Source organism: Amblyomma americanum, chromosome 11 (assembly GCF_052857255.1).
Source record: "Amblyomma americanum isolate KBUSLIRL-KWMA chromosome 11, ASM5285725v1, whole genome shotgun sequence".
NCBI lineage: Eukaryota > Metazoa > Arthropoda > Arachnida > Ixodida > Ixodidae > Amblyomma > Amblyomma americanum.
The window spans coordinates 59,931,647-59,949,795 of record NC_135507.1 but is presented as its reverse complement, the minus strand read 5'-3'; the positions used below and the strand labels follow the sequence as shown (position 1 = coordinate 59,949,795).

General features: G+C 44.7%; 1 protein-coding gene across 1 annotated transcript in view; it reads right to left on the bottom strand.

The window, feature by feature from the left end:
* LOC144110631 (uncharacterized) overlaps nucleotides 1-14,750 on the bottom strand; it is a 33,697-nt gene extending 18,947 nt beyond the window's left edge. Inside the window, exons 1-2 of the mRNA XM_077643667.1 lie at nucleotides 14,197-14,750; nucleotides 2,066-2,200 (exon numbers count right to left, since the gene is read on the bottom strand). Coding sequence (XP_077499793.1) covers nucleotides 2,066-2,200; nucleotides 14,197-14,308 — 247 coding nt within the window. The 5' untranslated portion in view covers nucleotides 14,309-14,750. The remainder of the gene's footprint in view (nucleotides 1-2,065; nucleotides 2,201-14,196) is intronic.
* Nucleotides 14,751-18,149: the final 3,399 nt, after the last annotated feature.

Genomic DNA, 18,149 nt, shown 5'->3' with positions numbered 1-18,149 from the left:
TGTAAAACACTTTTCTTTCACCTGCTTATGCTTTTGATGGTGGAAGGACTAGAAATAATGTCAGTAATGCACAGAGTAAAAGCTTGTTAATTAAACCCTTGTTAATTTCGAACTCCGAATACTTTGAATTGCTGGCATGGTCCGAACCAATCACTATGCATGTCTGTGGCATCGGTTGTCTACTAATTCGTACGCTACGAATCTTGCATTGATTAGTTTGAATGGGCTCCCGAAAGGAGGCTGCATCTAGGAATGACCGGAATGGCAAGCAGTTGACACAAAAGCCCTATTTAAACCTGAACAGCATCCTTTGGAGTTGCCCACACACCTCTCTCGGAGAGGCCCTTCCCATTTTGAAGACATTGTGCTTTGATGCCCCCGACAAAGCACAAGCAAAAAGGAGTTGATGGAAATGTTAAAAATATTCATTGTTGCACTGTTTTCATCTCAAAAGCAAGCGACTATTGCCCAATCTTTCATCAATTAAACTTGCTGTGATACAAGCGCTGCGTGTCAGTGTTTTTCGAAGCGGTTCAATAATTCAAACATTTCTACTGGTCCCTTGAAGTTTGAAGTAACGACGGCCGGCGGGCGAGCCGAACATTCTTCGAGCGTGCGGTGCTGCTGCCGCCACCGCTGCTGAGGGCGCTAGGGTCGCGTCATGCGCATACCTTCGACCTACATACAAGTCGACTTACAATCATGTAAATACGGTATTTGACAAATGATAACGCACAAGACTGGTGTGGCGGAGTTTTCTTTCTTTTTTCTAAAATTTACACAATAAGAACACACTCAGAACCTACCAGTAAAAGCAAGAAACATATATCATTCGGAGGTTGGGCTTTGTCTCCTTGTCCTTGTCTCCCAATAAGACAGCAAGCATTATGCGCTCATGGTACTATAAAACACAAAAAAGAACACAACACAATGTAAAACACTTTTCTTTCACCTGCTTATGCTTTTGATGGTGGAAGGACTAGAAATAATGTCAGTAATGCACAGAGTAAAAGCTTGTTAATTGAACCCTTGTTAATTTCCAACTCCGAATACTTTGAATTGCTGGCATGGTCGGAACCAATCCCTATGCAAGTCTGTGGCATCGGATGCCCACTAATTCGGACGCTACAAATTTCGTATTGGTTAGTTAGAATGGGCTCCGAAAGCAGGCTGTATGTAGGAATGACCAGCACGGCAAGCGGTTGACAAAAAAGCCCTATTAAAACCTAAATGCATCCCGTGAAGTTGCCCGCACACCTCTCTTGGGGAGGCCCTTCCCATTTGGAATTATTCTCCTTTGATACCCCACCCCGACAAAGCACGTGCAAAAATGAGTTGATGGAAATGTTAAAAACAATCACTGTTGCACTGTTTTCATCGCAAAAGCCGGCGACTATTGCCCAATCTTTTACCAAGTAAACTTGCTATTATACAAGCGGTGTGCGTCAGTCTTTTTCAAAGTGGTTGAATAATTCAAACATTTTTACTGGTCCATTGAAGTTTTAATTAACGAGCTGTTACTAAATTATACAGCAAAACTTTAATCTTGCTGCAAAATACCATGTTCCAATGAAAGATTTCACATGCACATACCATGCCAGTTTCAGTCAATTACAGTAGCAGCTCAGTATAATCACACTTCTTATGGATAAGAGAAAGGACATGAAAAATTGCCCAGTGCCAGTTTACTTTGAAGCCATGCAAATTAGCATACTTTTAGCCAATAAGGCTAATATATTGTTAGCTAGCGAGGGCTCTCATAATCAATTTCAGTAAAAGGCAACAAACCTTTACAGTGCTAAGGTTTTTCCAGAGTGTGTATTGAGTTCACGGCGTTCTAAAGGGTGATTTTCTTTGAATGCCTTGGTAGAGAACTGGCGTTGATATGGCTTTTCTTTCTTGCGGGCTCACACACGCCTTGCAAGGGTTGCATTCGGTGGCAAAGCCATGGGGCAAACCTGGCACTTGTACGGACGCTTGCCAGTATGGGTACGCATGTGTCTCATGAAGTCATATTTTCGTGCAAAGCTCTTTCCACAGTGGTCACACTGGATGTGATAGCCACCCGTTTGGGTGAGAAGGTGCGGCTCTATGGGGTCTTTCTTAATGAAGCTCCGACTGCAGTGGGCGGACTGGTGCAGCTGCTTTTTCGTATTTTCCCCAGGAAGCACTGTGACGATGGGATCAGCTGTAACCATGCCTGCACCAAGAAAGGCAGGGTACTTTCAGTGAAAGGCGGAGGCACTCATGTTAAAGCTTATTTTATAGTGCGGGCAGTAACCTGTAATTAAACAAGGCAATCTCACACAGTAATTAGGCTAAAAAATTTCATTGACAAAAATTTATATATTAATAAGTCTTTGTGTTACACAACCCAATATCACTTTGTCAAGATATTAACATCATCAAAGGCAACAGGGAAAATGGCCTTCCTTCTGAGCTAAGAATCAATCAATGGGGTGAATTATGCCAGAGACTCACTTGCTAATATACTCAACGAACACTTTTTAGCTGCCCAGAGCATACCAATCTTCTCTTAGCTGCCGCTTAGCTCAGACTGCAGATTCTTACTTGCCATCCTGCAATACTGATTCTATACTTTTGTACCCTATTTGAGTAGACATTTCTATCATTAACGCATTTAGAAGCACGTGCTCATCTGGAGTTGATGAAGTTGCTGTTTTTTCCATAAAATGTGCTGTTAATGCTATCACTGCACTCCTTACTCATATTTGTAATGGAACGCTACTCTGGTGTATTCCCCAGCAAATTAAAAGTTGCACATGTTGCTGCGCTATTCAAAGGGGGCGACAAAAATAACCTGAACAATTGTCGTCCTAATTCGGTATTGCCTCTGTTTTCAATATTAGCCGAGCATATACTTTTCAGGCCACTACATAACTTATTACAATCTGAACATCTAATCTGCCCACAAAAGTTGGCTTTCAGGCTGGTAAATCAACCCAATCAGCACTGTTAGATATTAAATATCTGCAATTAATAATTTTGAAAATAGGCTTTTTTCTGTTAGAATTTTTCTTTGATTTGTGCAAAGCCTTTGAATCTGTGAAGCACTCAACACTACAAATTCGAAACTTATGGGATCTGCCGAGTTGGAAATGCACTTTTGGAAAGTAGGATACCTGATCCAGTATACTCAGATTGACGGTGTAAAATCCAGTTTTGGTAGATTAAATTTAGGTGTCCCTCAGGGTTCAATTTTGGGACCCCTTTTATACATTTTATACATCAATAACATTGTCAACATTCCATTAACTCCTAAAAATGTTGTATGCCGGCGATACTAATGCCTTTTTTCTGGCTCCAGTCTTCAAGTATTTGAACAGCAATCTAATATCTGGCTTAACGAGTTAGCGGTTTGGCTCTTTGTCAACCGATTTCAATAAAACGTCAACAAAACAAATTTTATGCTCTTGCATACAGAAGAAAACCATTAGATCATCAAATCAAATTCGCTTTTAATGACTTGAACATCGAGCAAGTGCATACTTGCCAGTTTCTAGGTGTGTATTTTTACAGTGATATGGTTTGGACAGATCATGTAAACTGCATTAGACTGAAAATGGCCAGGTCTGTTGGTGTTACCTATCATATTAAGCATCTGTTCCCGCAACAGGTTAAAAAACAATTATATTTTGGCCTCGTACCTGGTGTGGGGTAATTCCAAAAAAACCGATTCGTATAAATTGTTTTCACTTCTGAAAACAGCTCTACGTTCATTATTTTCAAGCCCAGCTGTCGAAGCAAATCTTTTCGAAACATTTCATGTTCGTAATTTATTTTATTCCTACAATTTCAGTTTGGCTTTTATAAAGTTAAGCACGATTTCAGTTCTTTCCAAAATGCTTACAATTCAAGAGACGTTATGCATGGTTTACGTGCGGTTGCCCCATCAATGCAAGACCTGGAACAAACTATGGAAAACAAACTATAGATAACCAAACTGTAACCTTATGTACAATCATGCTCTAGTAGAATTTCCTGTAGAAAATCATAGTGTATCTTTGTTTAAGAAAAAACTGGATTCTTTTTCCTCGTGTATAAATTTTAACTCGGCATACTTTATGCGCTGTTTACTTTTCTACCCGAATGTCATATCATGAAAGTGTTTTCATTTACTGCTAATTGTTGTTCGGCATGTTTTCCATTGTTTATCATTGTTTGCTATTTCTATTGTGATAAATTTTGTTTATTATTGTGAAAGTGTTTTTCTGTTGTCCATGAGGCCACCGTTGTTTTAGATGTATCATTTGGTGTGTAAGCCTCGTCAGGAGGCATGCTTCATCTTTCTCCTTTAGCCTCACCTCGAGGACGCATTATATATTGTATAGTATGCCCAAATAAATTATTATTACTACTACTACTGCACTGGACTATGCTCAACACATATTCAGATCAAAGGATAGACTGTTTTACAGGATACGAGCATCAACCAGTGAGTCCTTTACGATTATGCTGGCAAAATCGCAGTCCTCGTGTTTTCAACATCAGTTAGGATACCTGCAAAATGAGAGAGAGCAAAGAAGTCCAAATGAAAATTCCAAGGCCCCAATCAGCAATGTTTATATGCCTCGTGCATTTAACAATATTACCATAGATGCTTCGAGGGCACGTAGAAGGGAAAATAAATACTCCAATGGAAAGGTATCAAGGATTTGTTCTGGCCTGGCTCCGACTATTAAACAATCGTAATTCATTGCATGAATCCATTACAGCAGAGTGCCTGGTTTCTTTGCTGAAACATCAATGTTGATATGTTAGGCTCTTTCCTTCAACAAACTATAGATAACGAAATTGTAACTTTATGTAAATCAGTCTCTTGTCGAAATTGATCAGCTGGCTACTAGTACCGCCGGATGCATCGCCTCCATTGGGCCCCAGAACAGACAGCAGAGCTTCCAATGACAGTTACAACAGTTGCTCGGCGCATGTGTACCAGGACTTTTATGGCCACCTCGCAAAAGCAAACAGCGCGGCAATCGCAACATTGCACTAGCTGTGCGATCAAAGGCAGAAGGGAACAAAGTAAATGGTGCATCGATAGTCACGACCGCCAGAGCTACGAAACACTCACTCATGACTGTGTCAGCAAGACTGTCAGAGAAAAACACCGAGATTCATTCAATTTTTAGCAGCTAGGCACCAGTGTAGTCAGTGCCTTAGCAGTTCTTGCGTTTACTTGTCCGCTGGCGCACGCGATACTCATTATCCAGTATGAATGGAAGTACTTAATTCAACCTGCATCAAAGTCAACTGCCTCAACTCTGGTTACCCGAATAGCTTTGGCCGTGGCAAATTTATTTGCATCTGTGGCTAGACATTTCCAGAGCTTTGCCCCAATTGGTAAAAGTGCGAACATGTCAGGAACCCGCAGAGCACACACAAAGGCAAAAGACAATTTCTTCAGCGACATGCTGCGGCTTGAAATGTATTGAGCCGTATGAAGCCACACCTGCAGTATAAGCACACAATAAAATTGCAGAGCATAAACTCGCAAATGTGAGAGTTTTTGCATTCTATGATCACGCACCTCGCGACTCGGATTTGTTGGAAGTGTTGATGCTCATAGCGATGCAGCTTTCTTTCCTGTGTCAACCTTGCAAGTGGTTTGCCAGGGGCTATGGTTATGGTTTTGTTTTCTTCTGTTTCGCACATATGGCCATCGTATTGAGGCAACAACAACATTTGGCTCGTGAAAGCTATAAGCTGGCTGCCAGTTTGCAAATTCTTGATTGGGTGACAACTAAAGCATTGTTAGATCATAGAGTGTGTAAGCTGGGCAATATTTTTCTCATGGCACTTACGCCGGCCGACTACGGAGCGTGGGGTTGCCCATAGGATTCTTCAAGGGGTGCACTCATCTAAGGCAGGTTTTCAGATCATTCCTGTCAACTTTTCAAGCCGCCCGAATACCGCTCTGAGGTGGCCTCACCTGTGTCACGGATCTCTCCGGAGAACACTCGGACCGAAAGGATGGACTAGGCGACGGGTGTACCGACACAAACGCACATTTAATACACCTTACGTGGCACACACACTAGAACACAAAACTAACAAAACTAACACAAAACACAAAGACTATAAATACACACGACCCGGACACACTGCTACTAGCATCTACTACTATGTTCTACTATTAGCAGTCGGTGTTCGTGCTCACGGTTGGTTCGGTGTGGCTGCGGCGTTGTATGGATCCAGTAGGCGGCGTCGAGGCGGCGTTAGCCGTGCTTGGGCTGGCGTCGCTGACTGCGTCGTACAAGCTCCCGGTCCAAGCGCCCGTGGAGGTGATGCCGGTGTTGTTGGCATTGGGGCACCACCCGGATGGATGGCAACAGCGCTGGAGACACCCCTGGCCGTAGCAGGTGGTAGCGTTCTCTGTTGACTCCCTGGAACGGGCTCAGGCACGGCAGGAAGTCCACGATGCGATGTCGTAGAATGCGAGCTCACAGGAGCAGTAGCCGGCATCGCTCTCTTCCAGCCAAAGTGTCCCTGACCTGCCGGAGCCTCCGCTTCTCTGATGTTCCCCCCGTGCCTCGCTCTCACTCGCCCTTTTATAGCCTCAGTGTTAGTCCACGTAAGCCTTGTTGTCGTCTTCTTCTCTTCTCCACCAATCATCTTTCTCCACCTCGCGGAATGCTTCTCCACCTCACCGAATGCTTCTTCTTCCTCTTCATTATTCTTTGGTTAATTTGCGTCGTCTTCTTCACACCCTTTTCCTTTAAAATTTAATTTAGGCTCCTTAATATATGTGACAAGGGCCCCCTCTCTCAAGAGTTTTTCCATGAAAAACTGCTCACGTCACCCTCCTCTCCAAGCCATCCAGCCAACCGGCTATCTTCTGAGCGATTCTGAACCCAGCACACACCACACCGCAGAGGTACAGCACACACCAAACGCACACCACTAACACAGCACACCAAATTGCGTTTCCAGAACACTAACACACCACTGCCGCTGTCCGCACAGAGTCCTTAATAAACATGTTCGTGTCCCCAACACACTCCCTTGTATAATCACATAACACCAAAAACAGCAACAACAACAAGATACGACCCAGAGATACATTAACACAACAACAACAACCAGATACATGCCAGAGATACCTAGAGCTGTTCAGTGGGCTCTACTCATGAAGTCCGCTCCAACGTTATCTCTGTCTTTAATACATTCCACCTGAAATGAGTATTCTTGCAAGGCCAAACTCCATCTCATAACTTTACTATTGCTCATTTCGGCCTTGGTTAAGTATTCAAGCGGCTGATGATCTGTCTGAATCCTGAAATGTCTCCCATACAGATAAATGTGGAATTTTTTTACCACCCACACCACCGCCAAACATTCCTTTTCAACAGTGGAATAGCTGCATTCACTAGCCGATAATCTCTTGCTTGCAAAAAATACCGGATGTAGCACGCGATTCTCTTCTTGCAAGAGTACGGCTCCTAAAGCTCGGTCTGATGCATCAGTGTGAAGCACAAACTCTTTATCCATATTCGGAGCAAGCAGAACAGGCGGTTTTGCCATACACCCTTTTAACATCACGAATGCATTTTCATGTTCAGCAGTCCAAGTCAGCTTATTGCTTGCCCCCTTCTTAGTGAGTTCGACAAGCGGGTCGGCTATGTGGGCATAATCGGGAATAAAGTCCCTGTAGTATCCCGTTAACCCCAGGAACGACTGCACCTCCTTCTTGTTCATCGGTGTCTGGGCCTGCTATATTTTGTCCAAGATGTCGTCTTTCATCGCAATGCGGCCCATCCCCAGCTTGTGACCGAGAAAAGAAATGGCTTCAAAGCCCACCTCACATTTCGCCGGTTTTAAGGTCAACCTGGCTAGCTGAATTCTATCAAATAGTTTTTCCAATGTAATTACATGCTCTTCCCACGTATCTATTGCCACCAGGATGTCATCAATATAGTGTTCTACATTTTGGAGCCCATCCAAAACCTCCCTCATCAGCTTCGTAAATATTGCAGATGCTGTCTTCAAACCAAAAGGCATGAATTTAAATTGGAATAAACCCGCCGAGCACGAAAAGGCAGTCTTTTCTTTAGAAGAATCTTCCATTGGTATTTGCCAATACCCTTTAGCTAAGTCAAATTTAGAAAAAAACCTTTTGTGAGCCACCTTAGCGAACACCACGTCCGCTCTTGGTATGGATTCTGCATCGGGTACTATGATGTCATTTAGCCGCCGAAAATCTACACACAGTCGGTTAGTACCATCGGGTTTTTTGACAACCACAAGAGGCGCATTGTATGCTGACCACGACCTCTCAATCACACCAAGCTCCAACATATCCCGCACCTCCTTTTCTATTGATTCTTGAACTGCTAAAGGTAGTGGGTATTGCTTCATGCTGATTGGTCTATCTGTAGAGAGATCTAGTCTGCAACATATGACATCCGTTTTGCCCGGCACATCTGAAAACACATCCTCTTTGTTTTGGAGTAGGGCCTTTATCTGTGAACTTCGGTCTTCATTCAAATTGGGGTTAACCAGCACCTTATCCCAACCTACAGTTTTCTTCCCACTGCATGTGGGCATCTCGACAACATCATCTGTCTCCTCGGCTACTACCGAGCATGCTACCTTGGGGGCGCACTGAACGGGAACTCTTTCTTCGTACTTTTTCAACATGTTTGCATGGAACACCTTCTTGGTGTTATTTATCAGTAACTCATAATCCATGTCATTTTTCTTCTGCGTCACAAGGTAAGGGCCCTTCCACTGCATCAGTAACTTATTGTGATCCGCGGGTAGCAAGATGAGAACCTTGTCGCCCGGATTCAAATTCCTATGAGTGGCTTTCTTGTCATAGTAGCCCTTAGAGCGTTCGCGCGCCCTTTCCAGGCCTTGATGGGCAAGCCTGCATGTTTCTTCCAACTTGTCCCGCAACTCAAGAACGTATGTGTATGTTGTCTTAAGATCTGATGAAATCTCTTTATTAGCCCACAGCTCCTTGAGTATTAAGTGGACCTCTAACGGTTCTCCCATACAGCATCTCAAAGGGCGAGAAACCAAAACTCATTTGTGGTACTTTGCAGTAAGCGAACAAAAGAGCTGGGAGATATCTATCCCAATCAGTAGGTCTCTCCTGGCACATTTTCTTGATCAAATTTTTGAGAGTGCCGTTGAACCGCTCCACAAGCCCATTACACATGGGATGGTAAGACGTCGTCAGTAACTGTCTTACTGACAAAAGGCAGTTAACCTCCTTCATTAGTTCCGATGTGAAGTTCGAGCCCCGGTCACTCAAAACTTCCCTCGGAAACCCATAACGCGAAAACATTTCCACGAGACCCTCCGCCACTTGGATACTGTCAATAGTTCTCAGTGGAATAGCGTCAGGATAACGAGTGGCCACGTCAACCTGAGTAAGCACATGTCTATTGCCTTTGGCGGATACTAGAGAGACTGGCCCCACAATGTCAATAGCCACTTGCTGAAACGGTAGGTCGATGGCTGGCATCTTGCCCAGAGGTACGGAACCTACTCTTCCCTTCGGAACTGCACTGCACACGTCACATGAGCGAACAGAGTGCTTAACGTCACTGAACACCCGACCAAAAGAACTCCTTGGTGATCCTAGACACCGTTTTTTGAACACCCTGGAGTCCGGCAATAATGGCGTCATGACCTAAGCGCAGCACGGCCTCTCGCATATCTCTCGGTAACACCAGCTATTGGACCCGCCTTCCTGAACTAAATATGCACTCCCTGTGCAGAAGACCATTTACCAATTGATATTCGAAGGACGTGCGACTCTTCTTTCTTTTCACTTTTTCCCCGACTCTTTCGAAGCAGGTCTTCAGGCTCGGGTCTTCCTTTTGCCTAGTTGCAATTTCGCCTGGTGTTACGCTCAGGCACATCGTAACAGAAGCAGAGAGCGGATGCTGCGTTGCTCGGGCTGTCGCTTGAGCTCTTGTCTCCACTGCCGACGAAAAACTGACTGCGCCCGTCTGAGCTGTCACAGGCCTTTCCTCTTTTGGATGTTCTTCACCGTCGAGCATCCTCCACTCGGGATCGGGGTCTTCGACACCTCTTGCACCCGTAATGTTCCCCAAGATGAGATTGTAGATGGGTTGGTCTACGCATTTTGCCACTACCTGCCCAGTATAATATGGCGTGGACACTAGGATCCTGGCTTCAGGAAGGTACCTTACTGTGCTGTCTACCAGAGTGACGGCCGACGCTTTCCCTGTAAGATCCTCGTCCTTCACCAGGCTTCTACGAACCAAGACTGTGTTAGCTCCGCTGTCTCTAAGCACCAATATAGGATGGTCCCCTATTTGCCCAACCACCAGTGGCATTGCTGCTTTCGACTTGGGTGTTCCACTCACTGCCTCATTTTCCAGCGGCGTTTGCTCTCCTTTCAGCTGTGGAACTTCGGGTGGCGTGACAAGTTCTACCCTTGAGTCGACAACACATGCAGCTCGGTCCTGTGTTCTGTATCGGCACTCATCCAAAGTATGACCCCTCCTCTTACAACCTTGACACACAACCTGTGTTTTTTGGGCAGCACTACTAGTCCGACAGCCAGCTGCACGGTGTCCCACCTTGCCGCAGAGAAAACACCTTACTGGTGCCTTAGACGCACCGCCATAAGCTCTTGGTTTTGCCGCATCTGTCTCTAGGACCTTTTGGGTTTCCTCCTTTGCCTTATTCAAATTTCTCAGCCCTTGAGCCTCGAGGAATTGGTCTGCAGTGTCGGCGAACTCTTCTAATGAACACAACTTTCTTTCCTTCAGGAATAGCGCCAGCTTTGAGCTGCAACACACTAAAAATTGCTCTGTGACCAGCTTGTCACGCACCCCTTCAAAACTCTTTTCTGTGTTTGACATATTAAGCCACCTATCAAAATAGTTGGATAGCCTGCAGGAAAACTGCTTAGCAGTTTCCGAATCCTCAAGTTTTGCGGTGCGAAATCTCTCACGAAAACCCTCTGCCGTAAGCCTGAATCTTTGGAGGAGTGCTTTTTTAACTTTCTCGTAGTCCATGGAATCAGCAGCAGGCATCCTTCCAAACACATTCAGCGCCTCTCCGACTAAACACGTGCTTAATGCCGTGGCCCATTCACTGCGCTCCCAGCCTTGCCCCAAAGCTATCCGCTCGAATCGTTGCAGATATGCATCCAAATCATCTCTCTTGTCATAAAAAGGAGCCATCAGTTTCCGTGGGCAAACTCTGGCTGGTCTAGGAGATTCTGTACCCGCTAAGGAACGCTGATCATTGTCCGTGATCTCCTCATATCTTCCCGCGACATGTGCCTGTTTCCACAAAATAAACTCCTTCTCCCATTCTATCCTTCTTTTCTCCTGTTCTTCTGCCTCGCGGGCTCTTCTAGCTTCTCGCTCTTCTGCCTCGCGAGCTCTTTTCACCTCGCGCTCTTCTGCCTCGCGAGCTCTTTTCGCCTCGCACTCTTCTGCCTCGCGAGCTCTTTTCGCCTCACGCTCTTCTGCATCATGAGTGTCTGCGCGTGCTTGCGCCCTTTCCTCTCTCTGCCTTTTTGCCTCTTCTTTCTCCTCGTCACAGAGACGCATCGCTTCTTTCTCGCTTAACCCTAGCTTGAGCGCCAGCTCTAAGGTTTTTGCCAAGTCCATACTTTCTGCCGTCGAGAGATCGGAAAAATCCGAGACAAAGCAAAAAAGAAAAAGGAAATGTATCCTGGCAGGCTCGCCACTTATCTTTGTCACGGATCTCTCGGTAGAACACTCGGACCGAAAGGATGGACTAGGCGACGGGTGTACCCAGACAAACGCACATTTAATACACCCTACGTGGCACACACCCACAAACACAAAACTAACAAAACTAACACAAAACACAGACTATAAATACACACGACCCGGACACACTGCTACTAGCGTCTACTATTATGTTCTACTATTAGCGGTCGGCGTTCGTGCTCACGGTTGGTTCGGTGTGGCTGCAGCGTTGTATGGATCCAGCAGGCGGCGTCGAGGCGGCGTTCGCCGTGCTTGGGCTGGCGTCGCTGGCTGCATCGTACAAGCTCCCGGTCCAAGCGCCCGTGGAGGTGACGCCGGTGTTGTTGGTGTTAGGGCACCACCCGGATGGATGTCAACAGCGCTGGAGACACCCCTGGCCGTAGCAGGTGGTAGCGTCCTCTGTTGACTCCCCGGAACGGGCTCAGGCACGGCAGGAAGTCCACGATGCGATGTCGTAGAACGCGAGCTCACCGGAGCAGTAGCCGGCGTCGCTCTCTTCCAGCCAAAGTGTCCCTGACCCACCGGAGCCTCCGCTTCTCAGCTGTTCCCCCCATGCCTCGCTCTCACTCGCCCTTTTATAGCCTCCGTCGTCTTCTTCTCTTCTCCACCTCGCCGAATGCTTCTCCACCAATCATCTCTCTCCACCTCACCGAATGCTTCTCCTTCCTCCTCTTTATTCTTCTGTTAATTTGCGTCGTCTTCTTCACACCCTTTTCCTTTAAAATATAATTTAGGCTCCTTAATATATGTGACAACCTGATATGACTTGGTGGTTAGTCCCCGCTAACCCTCGTTTGGCTGCTGATTCAAATACTTGGGGTTCTGATCACAACCTCATTTTTATCTCCCTCACTACTTCGAGTCCACGGAAACTATGTCGCAGCGTACGCATAACATCATGGGACTCTGTACGTGCAGACAATAGTTTATTTGCACTCAACCCGTCTTAGCACTGTACTCTGCTGTTTTTGCGACCCACTATATATTACCACTACTGCAAATGGACTACCTAAACCCGGAAATACACACCCTGAATCTGTGCACTCTCCGTCGCCAGGCGGATCATTATGCTTCTCGTCAACGCGGCGACCCATCGGCACTTCCTGCTCTTCACCGGGCTACCGCACGTGCACGGCGCTCTGCAAAGCGGCTAGGCAGCTGGAGACGCTGGGGTGCATGGTGTGCCCGCTTGTCCTGTACGCAGGGCAATAGACATGGAGCGACCAATTCTCAGGTTCCAGATTACACAGAGAGCAATCGCCTCGCGCTGAATGTGGATGAGGATACATTTGCACAACAAGCAGCCTGTCAGTTTTTTTCCACACTACGAATGCACGTCTACATCTCCTGCTGACTTATCCGTTACAGAGCCCTCCGATGGGATTACTTCTGACCTAACCATGGCAGAGCTTCTGGCCTCCACCGAATGCCTAAAAACTACCCCACGAAGCACAAGAAGGGCTACGCAACGTGTAACAAACGTCTGCAAAAGTATACGATTATGTCTGGAAGAAATCTGTTTTCAGATGTTCTGCAAACAATGAGGCAAAAAGAAGTGTTATATGTATTTATTTATTTATTCCTGCTGCCGGCACAGGCCAAGGCAGGAGTTGCAGTTTTACCAGTACACATTTTGTTAGAACTGTTGCATGCAAAATACAACAAAAACTGAAAAAATTACGAACTCTGAACACTAGGAATTCTTGCACGGCACTGACAGCACGTGATATGACAAAATGTTGACAAACAAGAAAAACAAATGTACACACAGAAACGAATATTTGAACAGTGCACACAACGTCAGCCGCAGTGGTGCGATGTGACAAGAAGGCGCATGGCCGTAATAGCAAAGTACAAACAATTGTAATTAAGGGCAGGTCCGACTGTCAGAAGTTAACAAAAAGAAAACAGACAGCAATGACAGGTAACAGGGCTAGCACACAAAAACATTTATACGCACTCATAGAATATTCCCGTTGTGCAGCTTCAAAGCCCGTAGTCTTAGAATTTATAACCTCATTCGGCAGTTTTTCCCAGTCATTTATTGTCCTCACGAGAAAAAAAAAAATGAAAAGAGTCTGCCCTGCAAGTCAGTGGTTTGATATCTTTAGTGTGTTTTGTCCTTGAATGGGTGGAACTGTCTGCTATAATGTACCTTTCGAGGTTTACTTTGTAATAGCCACGCAGAATATGATTGAAGAAAACAATCCTGTTGTGTTCCATTTTCTTCTTAACAGAGGCTAGTTAGTCCAGCCGTTTTTCTAAGGTCTGAAACTGACTGCATTCTAGAATAAGCATTATGAGTGAACCTGAGCTATGTTCTGCAGACGTTCACATTTCAAAATACCGTATTTACTCGAATGTAACGCGAGGGGTGACTTTACATGCTGCCCAGCGGGAAAAAAATAAATAGGGACGCAAAACAGTGGCGAACATGCTTACTCACCTTCCTCGCTTTCGCAGGCCGAGTTCTCAGAAACTAAGTCCTCCTTTTCGCTATCGAAGTCTCCCGGGTAACTTCTGCCGCATCGATGTTGTTCGCCGCAGAGAGTATCCATTCCTCTCTCAATAAACGTCTGCACCCGACCACGAGATGCTCTGAACTTCCCATCTCCCGAGCAACGTCTCTAACTTTCCAACGGATCAGCTCGACATTGAGCCCCATGAGACAATTGCGCTGCTCGATAACAAAGTCCGCCACTTTTTCTCCAGCTGGGCGTAATGGCCGTGGCGAGGCTCACGAAATCCTTTGCAGTCGGGCTCACATTTAAAGAGCCCCTCCCGCTGCAGGCGCCATCCTCGGATGGTTGACCCGTTGAGGTCAAGTCTTCCAGCTGCCGCCGAATTCCCGACCTCTTCAGCTAACAGGATCCCTCTTCTCTTAAGACGAGCGTCACACTGAGCACGACGCGTTGCCATCGTGTGCACTGAATCAATACACTGCGAGCGAGGTCACAAGAACACGACGCAACGATGCGTTGAGCCCGATGTGCCGGAGGTCGCAATGAACACAAAAGAGAGAGGAAAACACTTAGACTTTGGATGGATGAGGATTTGGCTTCGGAGGTACCCATGTTGCCAGCAAAAAATCGCAAAACTGTGAAAACCGAAACCAAAACCTACTGAAAGCGGAGGCGAGCGGGCATCCAGACTCGTCACAGGTCTCTAGTTCAGTAGGTCTATGATGCTAGCAACTTCACATCTGGCGTGGCGTCAGTAAGCTTCTTCCGTAGCACCCAAAGCTTTCTGATCGCCTTATCACAAACTTGATCTACTTGCGATGACCAATTTAGATCATGTCTGAGACACAAGCCCAAGTACCTTAACGCAGGGACATCTTTTAGAATGACATCACGAATTTTATAAGAAAATACAAGGGGTTGTTTTTACGCATCATATGCATACAAACGGTCTTCTCTGTGTTCATGTCCATTTGCCACTGTTGGCACCAGGTATTGATTATATCCAGATGGTCATTCAGTCTCTTGTGATCATCACAAGATTTTATATTACAATAAATGATAGTATCATCTGCGTAATGTTTAGTCGCTATCTTTGGCGAAAAGCCGGTGCTCATATCGTTAACATACAAAGAAAAAAGCAAAGGACCTATCACAGAGCCTTGTGGAACATCGTACCTTTTTATTTGAACTGGCAACGTTGTCAAGAGAAAAAAAAACTGGTCTATGGGTTAGGTATACCTCAATCCATTTTATTACAATAATATTCTTCAATAAGTTGTGAAATTTCGAGCGTATTATAGAATATCCCACCAAAGGAGATATCCTAAAATCGATAAAGATGATATCTATTTGCCATCTTTCGTCAATACAATTAATTGGCAATGTCATGTACAACTTCACTTAATATGATAATAGTGGAATATCCGCGTCGGAAACCATGCTGGTGGCTTCCCAGAACCCCATTTGCTTGAGCAAATTCCATTAGGTGTTCAGTTAAAATGTGTTCAAATGTTTTGCAACACATACTCGTCAAAGATATTGGTCGGTACTATAGTTTGTTACATCATGTATTGCTCTTTGCTTATTTATTGGTATTACTTTGGCATACTTCCAGTCGCCAGGGACTTCATCAGATAGAAGAGACAACTATTTCTACAAGATAGTAAGAACCCCATTCTGAGTACCATTTTAGGAAGGTATATAGAATTTCAACCGGTCCTACGGATTTTATCGTGTACAGATTATGAAGAAGATTAAGAACTCTGTCCTGACTTATTTTTATATCCGATAAAGACGGTATATCGGGTGATTCTAGATGCGGTGTTGTACCGTCATCCCAGGTAAATACTGACTCGAAATTATCGTTAAAAACGCATGCCATTTCACTACTATCACTAACTGCACAAGTAGCGGTTTTCAAGAACGGAATGGGGGATTTCTGTTTTGACAGGTACTGCCAGAATTTTCCCGGAGATGTTTTAATAAATGTAGTCAAGGATTCATTCCTAATCGCTATTTTGCTCTTGCAATCTCTGCTTTAAATGCCTGGGAAAGGTTTTTAATCCTTTCTTTTGTTACATGTGAGGTTGGATTTGTGCGTTTTGTTCTCATACGTTTCAACTGGTGCTTCATGTGAATAATACTCAGAGATATCCACGGGTTTCTCTTGCAAACTTTCTTGATGCACGTAGGAATGAAGGATATTATGTTCTTGTGAATTATACTTATTTAAACTGTTCCCAAGCTTGATTTACAGATGTTGATTCAAGAGTTACAAAATTACTGAAACCGTCGAAGCCTTGTTCTAGACAGTCGTATTCCTACATCGTCTGCTCTAGAAAAAGCAGAGACTAGCGCAGTATTTGCGGGGTGCGGTTTCTGCCACTTGATGGACAGCCGGACGATTACCGTCATATGGTCGGAAAGACCACTCATGACATCACAGCGTGAATGATATTGTGTTGCCGACTGACTCAGAAAGACTAGATCAAGTAGGGATTTTCCGGACTCAGCATTTCTTGTATGCATGCTTACAAGCTAAACCATATTTAGGGAAAATATGTGATCTAAAAAGGCATGGGATAGTGCCACATCAACCGTACTCTCCTTGAAATTTTCCCAGTCTATATGGGGCAGATTGAGATCCCCAGCCGTTATAATTTTCTTTGTTGTGTTAGCAAACAGGGGTATTAAAAAATTCTTTAGTGACTGTGTATAATCTTCAGTACTACCTGGAGTTCTATACGCCGCAGTGACTGTGAAAGAAATATTATCGATTTTCATATTGCACAAGACGCACTCTAGGTCTGGTCGTGACAGTATTTCAATGCAAATAATACTAGATTTTCAAAAAATGGCAACACCTCCACCTCTGGTTCCGCCGGTCTTGACGGCAAGCTGTGTAATTAGGCAGGAGAAGTTCTGTATTATCCACAAACTCGTTTAGCCACGTTTCAGTTACAATGACTATGTCTGGTTCATGCTCAAAAAGGATGCTTTCGAAATGTAAGGTCTTATTCTCTAAACTTTGCACATTCAAATTTATAACAGTTAACAAGTCAGGAAGACGACTCTGTGTGCTCCGGAGTATTATCATTTGAGCTGTGACGAGAGGCCTGATAAGCCACACGCGTCGCAGAATCATTGTCCCAGTAGTACGCCTTATCATTGACATATAACTTGTGCACTGGACACACACGTGTTCCATTCAGCTTGTCATTTTCGGCACTTTACCAGATATTTTCTGCGATAAATCATACCATTTGCAAAATCTTCACTGACAGAAATGCCCATATATTTAAGTTTTTTGCAGTTTTGCAGAATTGCAATCTTTTCTTTGAAGTCGTATAATCGGAAAATCACTGGCCGGCATTATGCCCCTCTTTTTCCTATGCGATGCATTCGTTTTAGACTGGTAGGGTTGACGCCAACCACAGTGAATAGCTTTTCATTTACAGCTTTTGACAGATCATCAGGGGTTTCATCTTCTTGTTTGGGCAGTCCAAATACGATCAAGTTATTACGCCACTGGCGATTTTTCAAATCGTCAACCCTTTTGGAAAGCTGAGTGATGTCTTTTCTTAAGTCGTTGACTACTTCTTGTGTCTCGGTTACAGTGGAAAGTGCAGATTCAAGTTTATTTAGACGGTCTTCCGAGATTTTTTATAGCAGTACCATTTTCCTCAGCGTCCTTTTGTACTGCTCGCTGGTCTGCTTGCTTTTGCACTGCTCGCGCTTAATATCACCAAACGTTCTCATATGTTCCTTTAGTGTTAGGAGAATTTGTTCCAGCTTCTCATCAACGTTAGGGGAACCCGGGTTCAACTCAACATCTCCACTTGTTAAAAGCTTAAGAAATACGAACCAGCAATCACATAAAATCAAGAACAGTGTGCATGGGCACGGCACAACAATAAGAGACAAATGGTTGATTCGA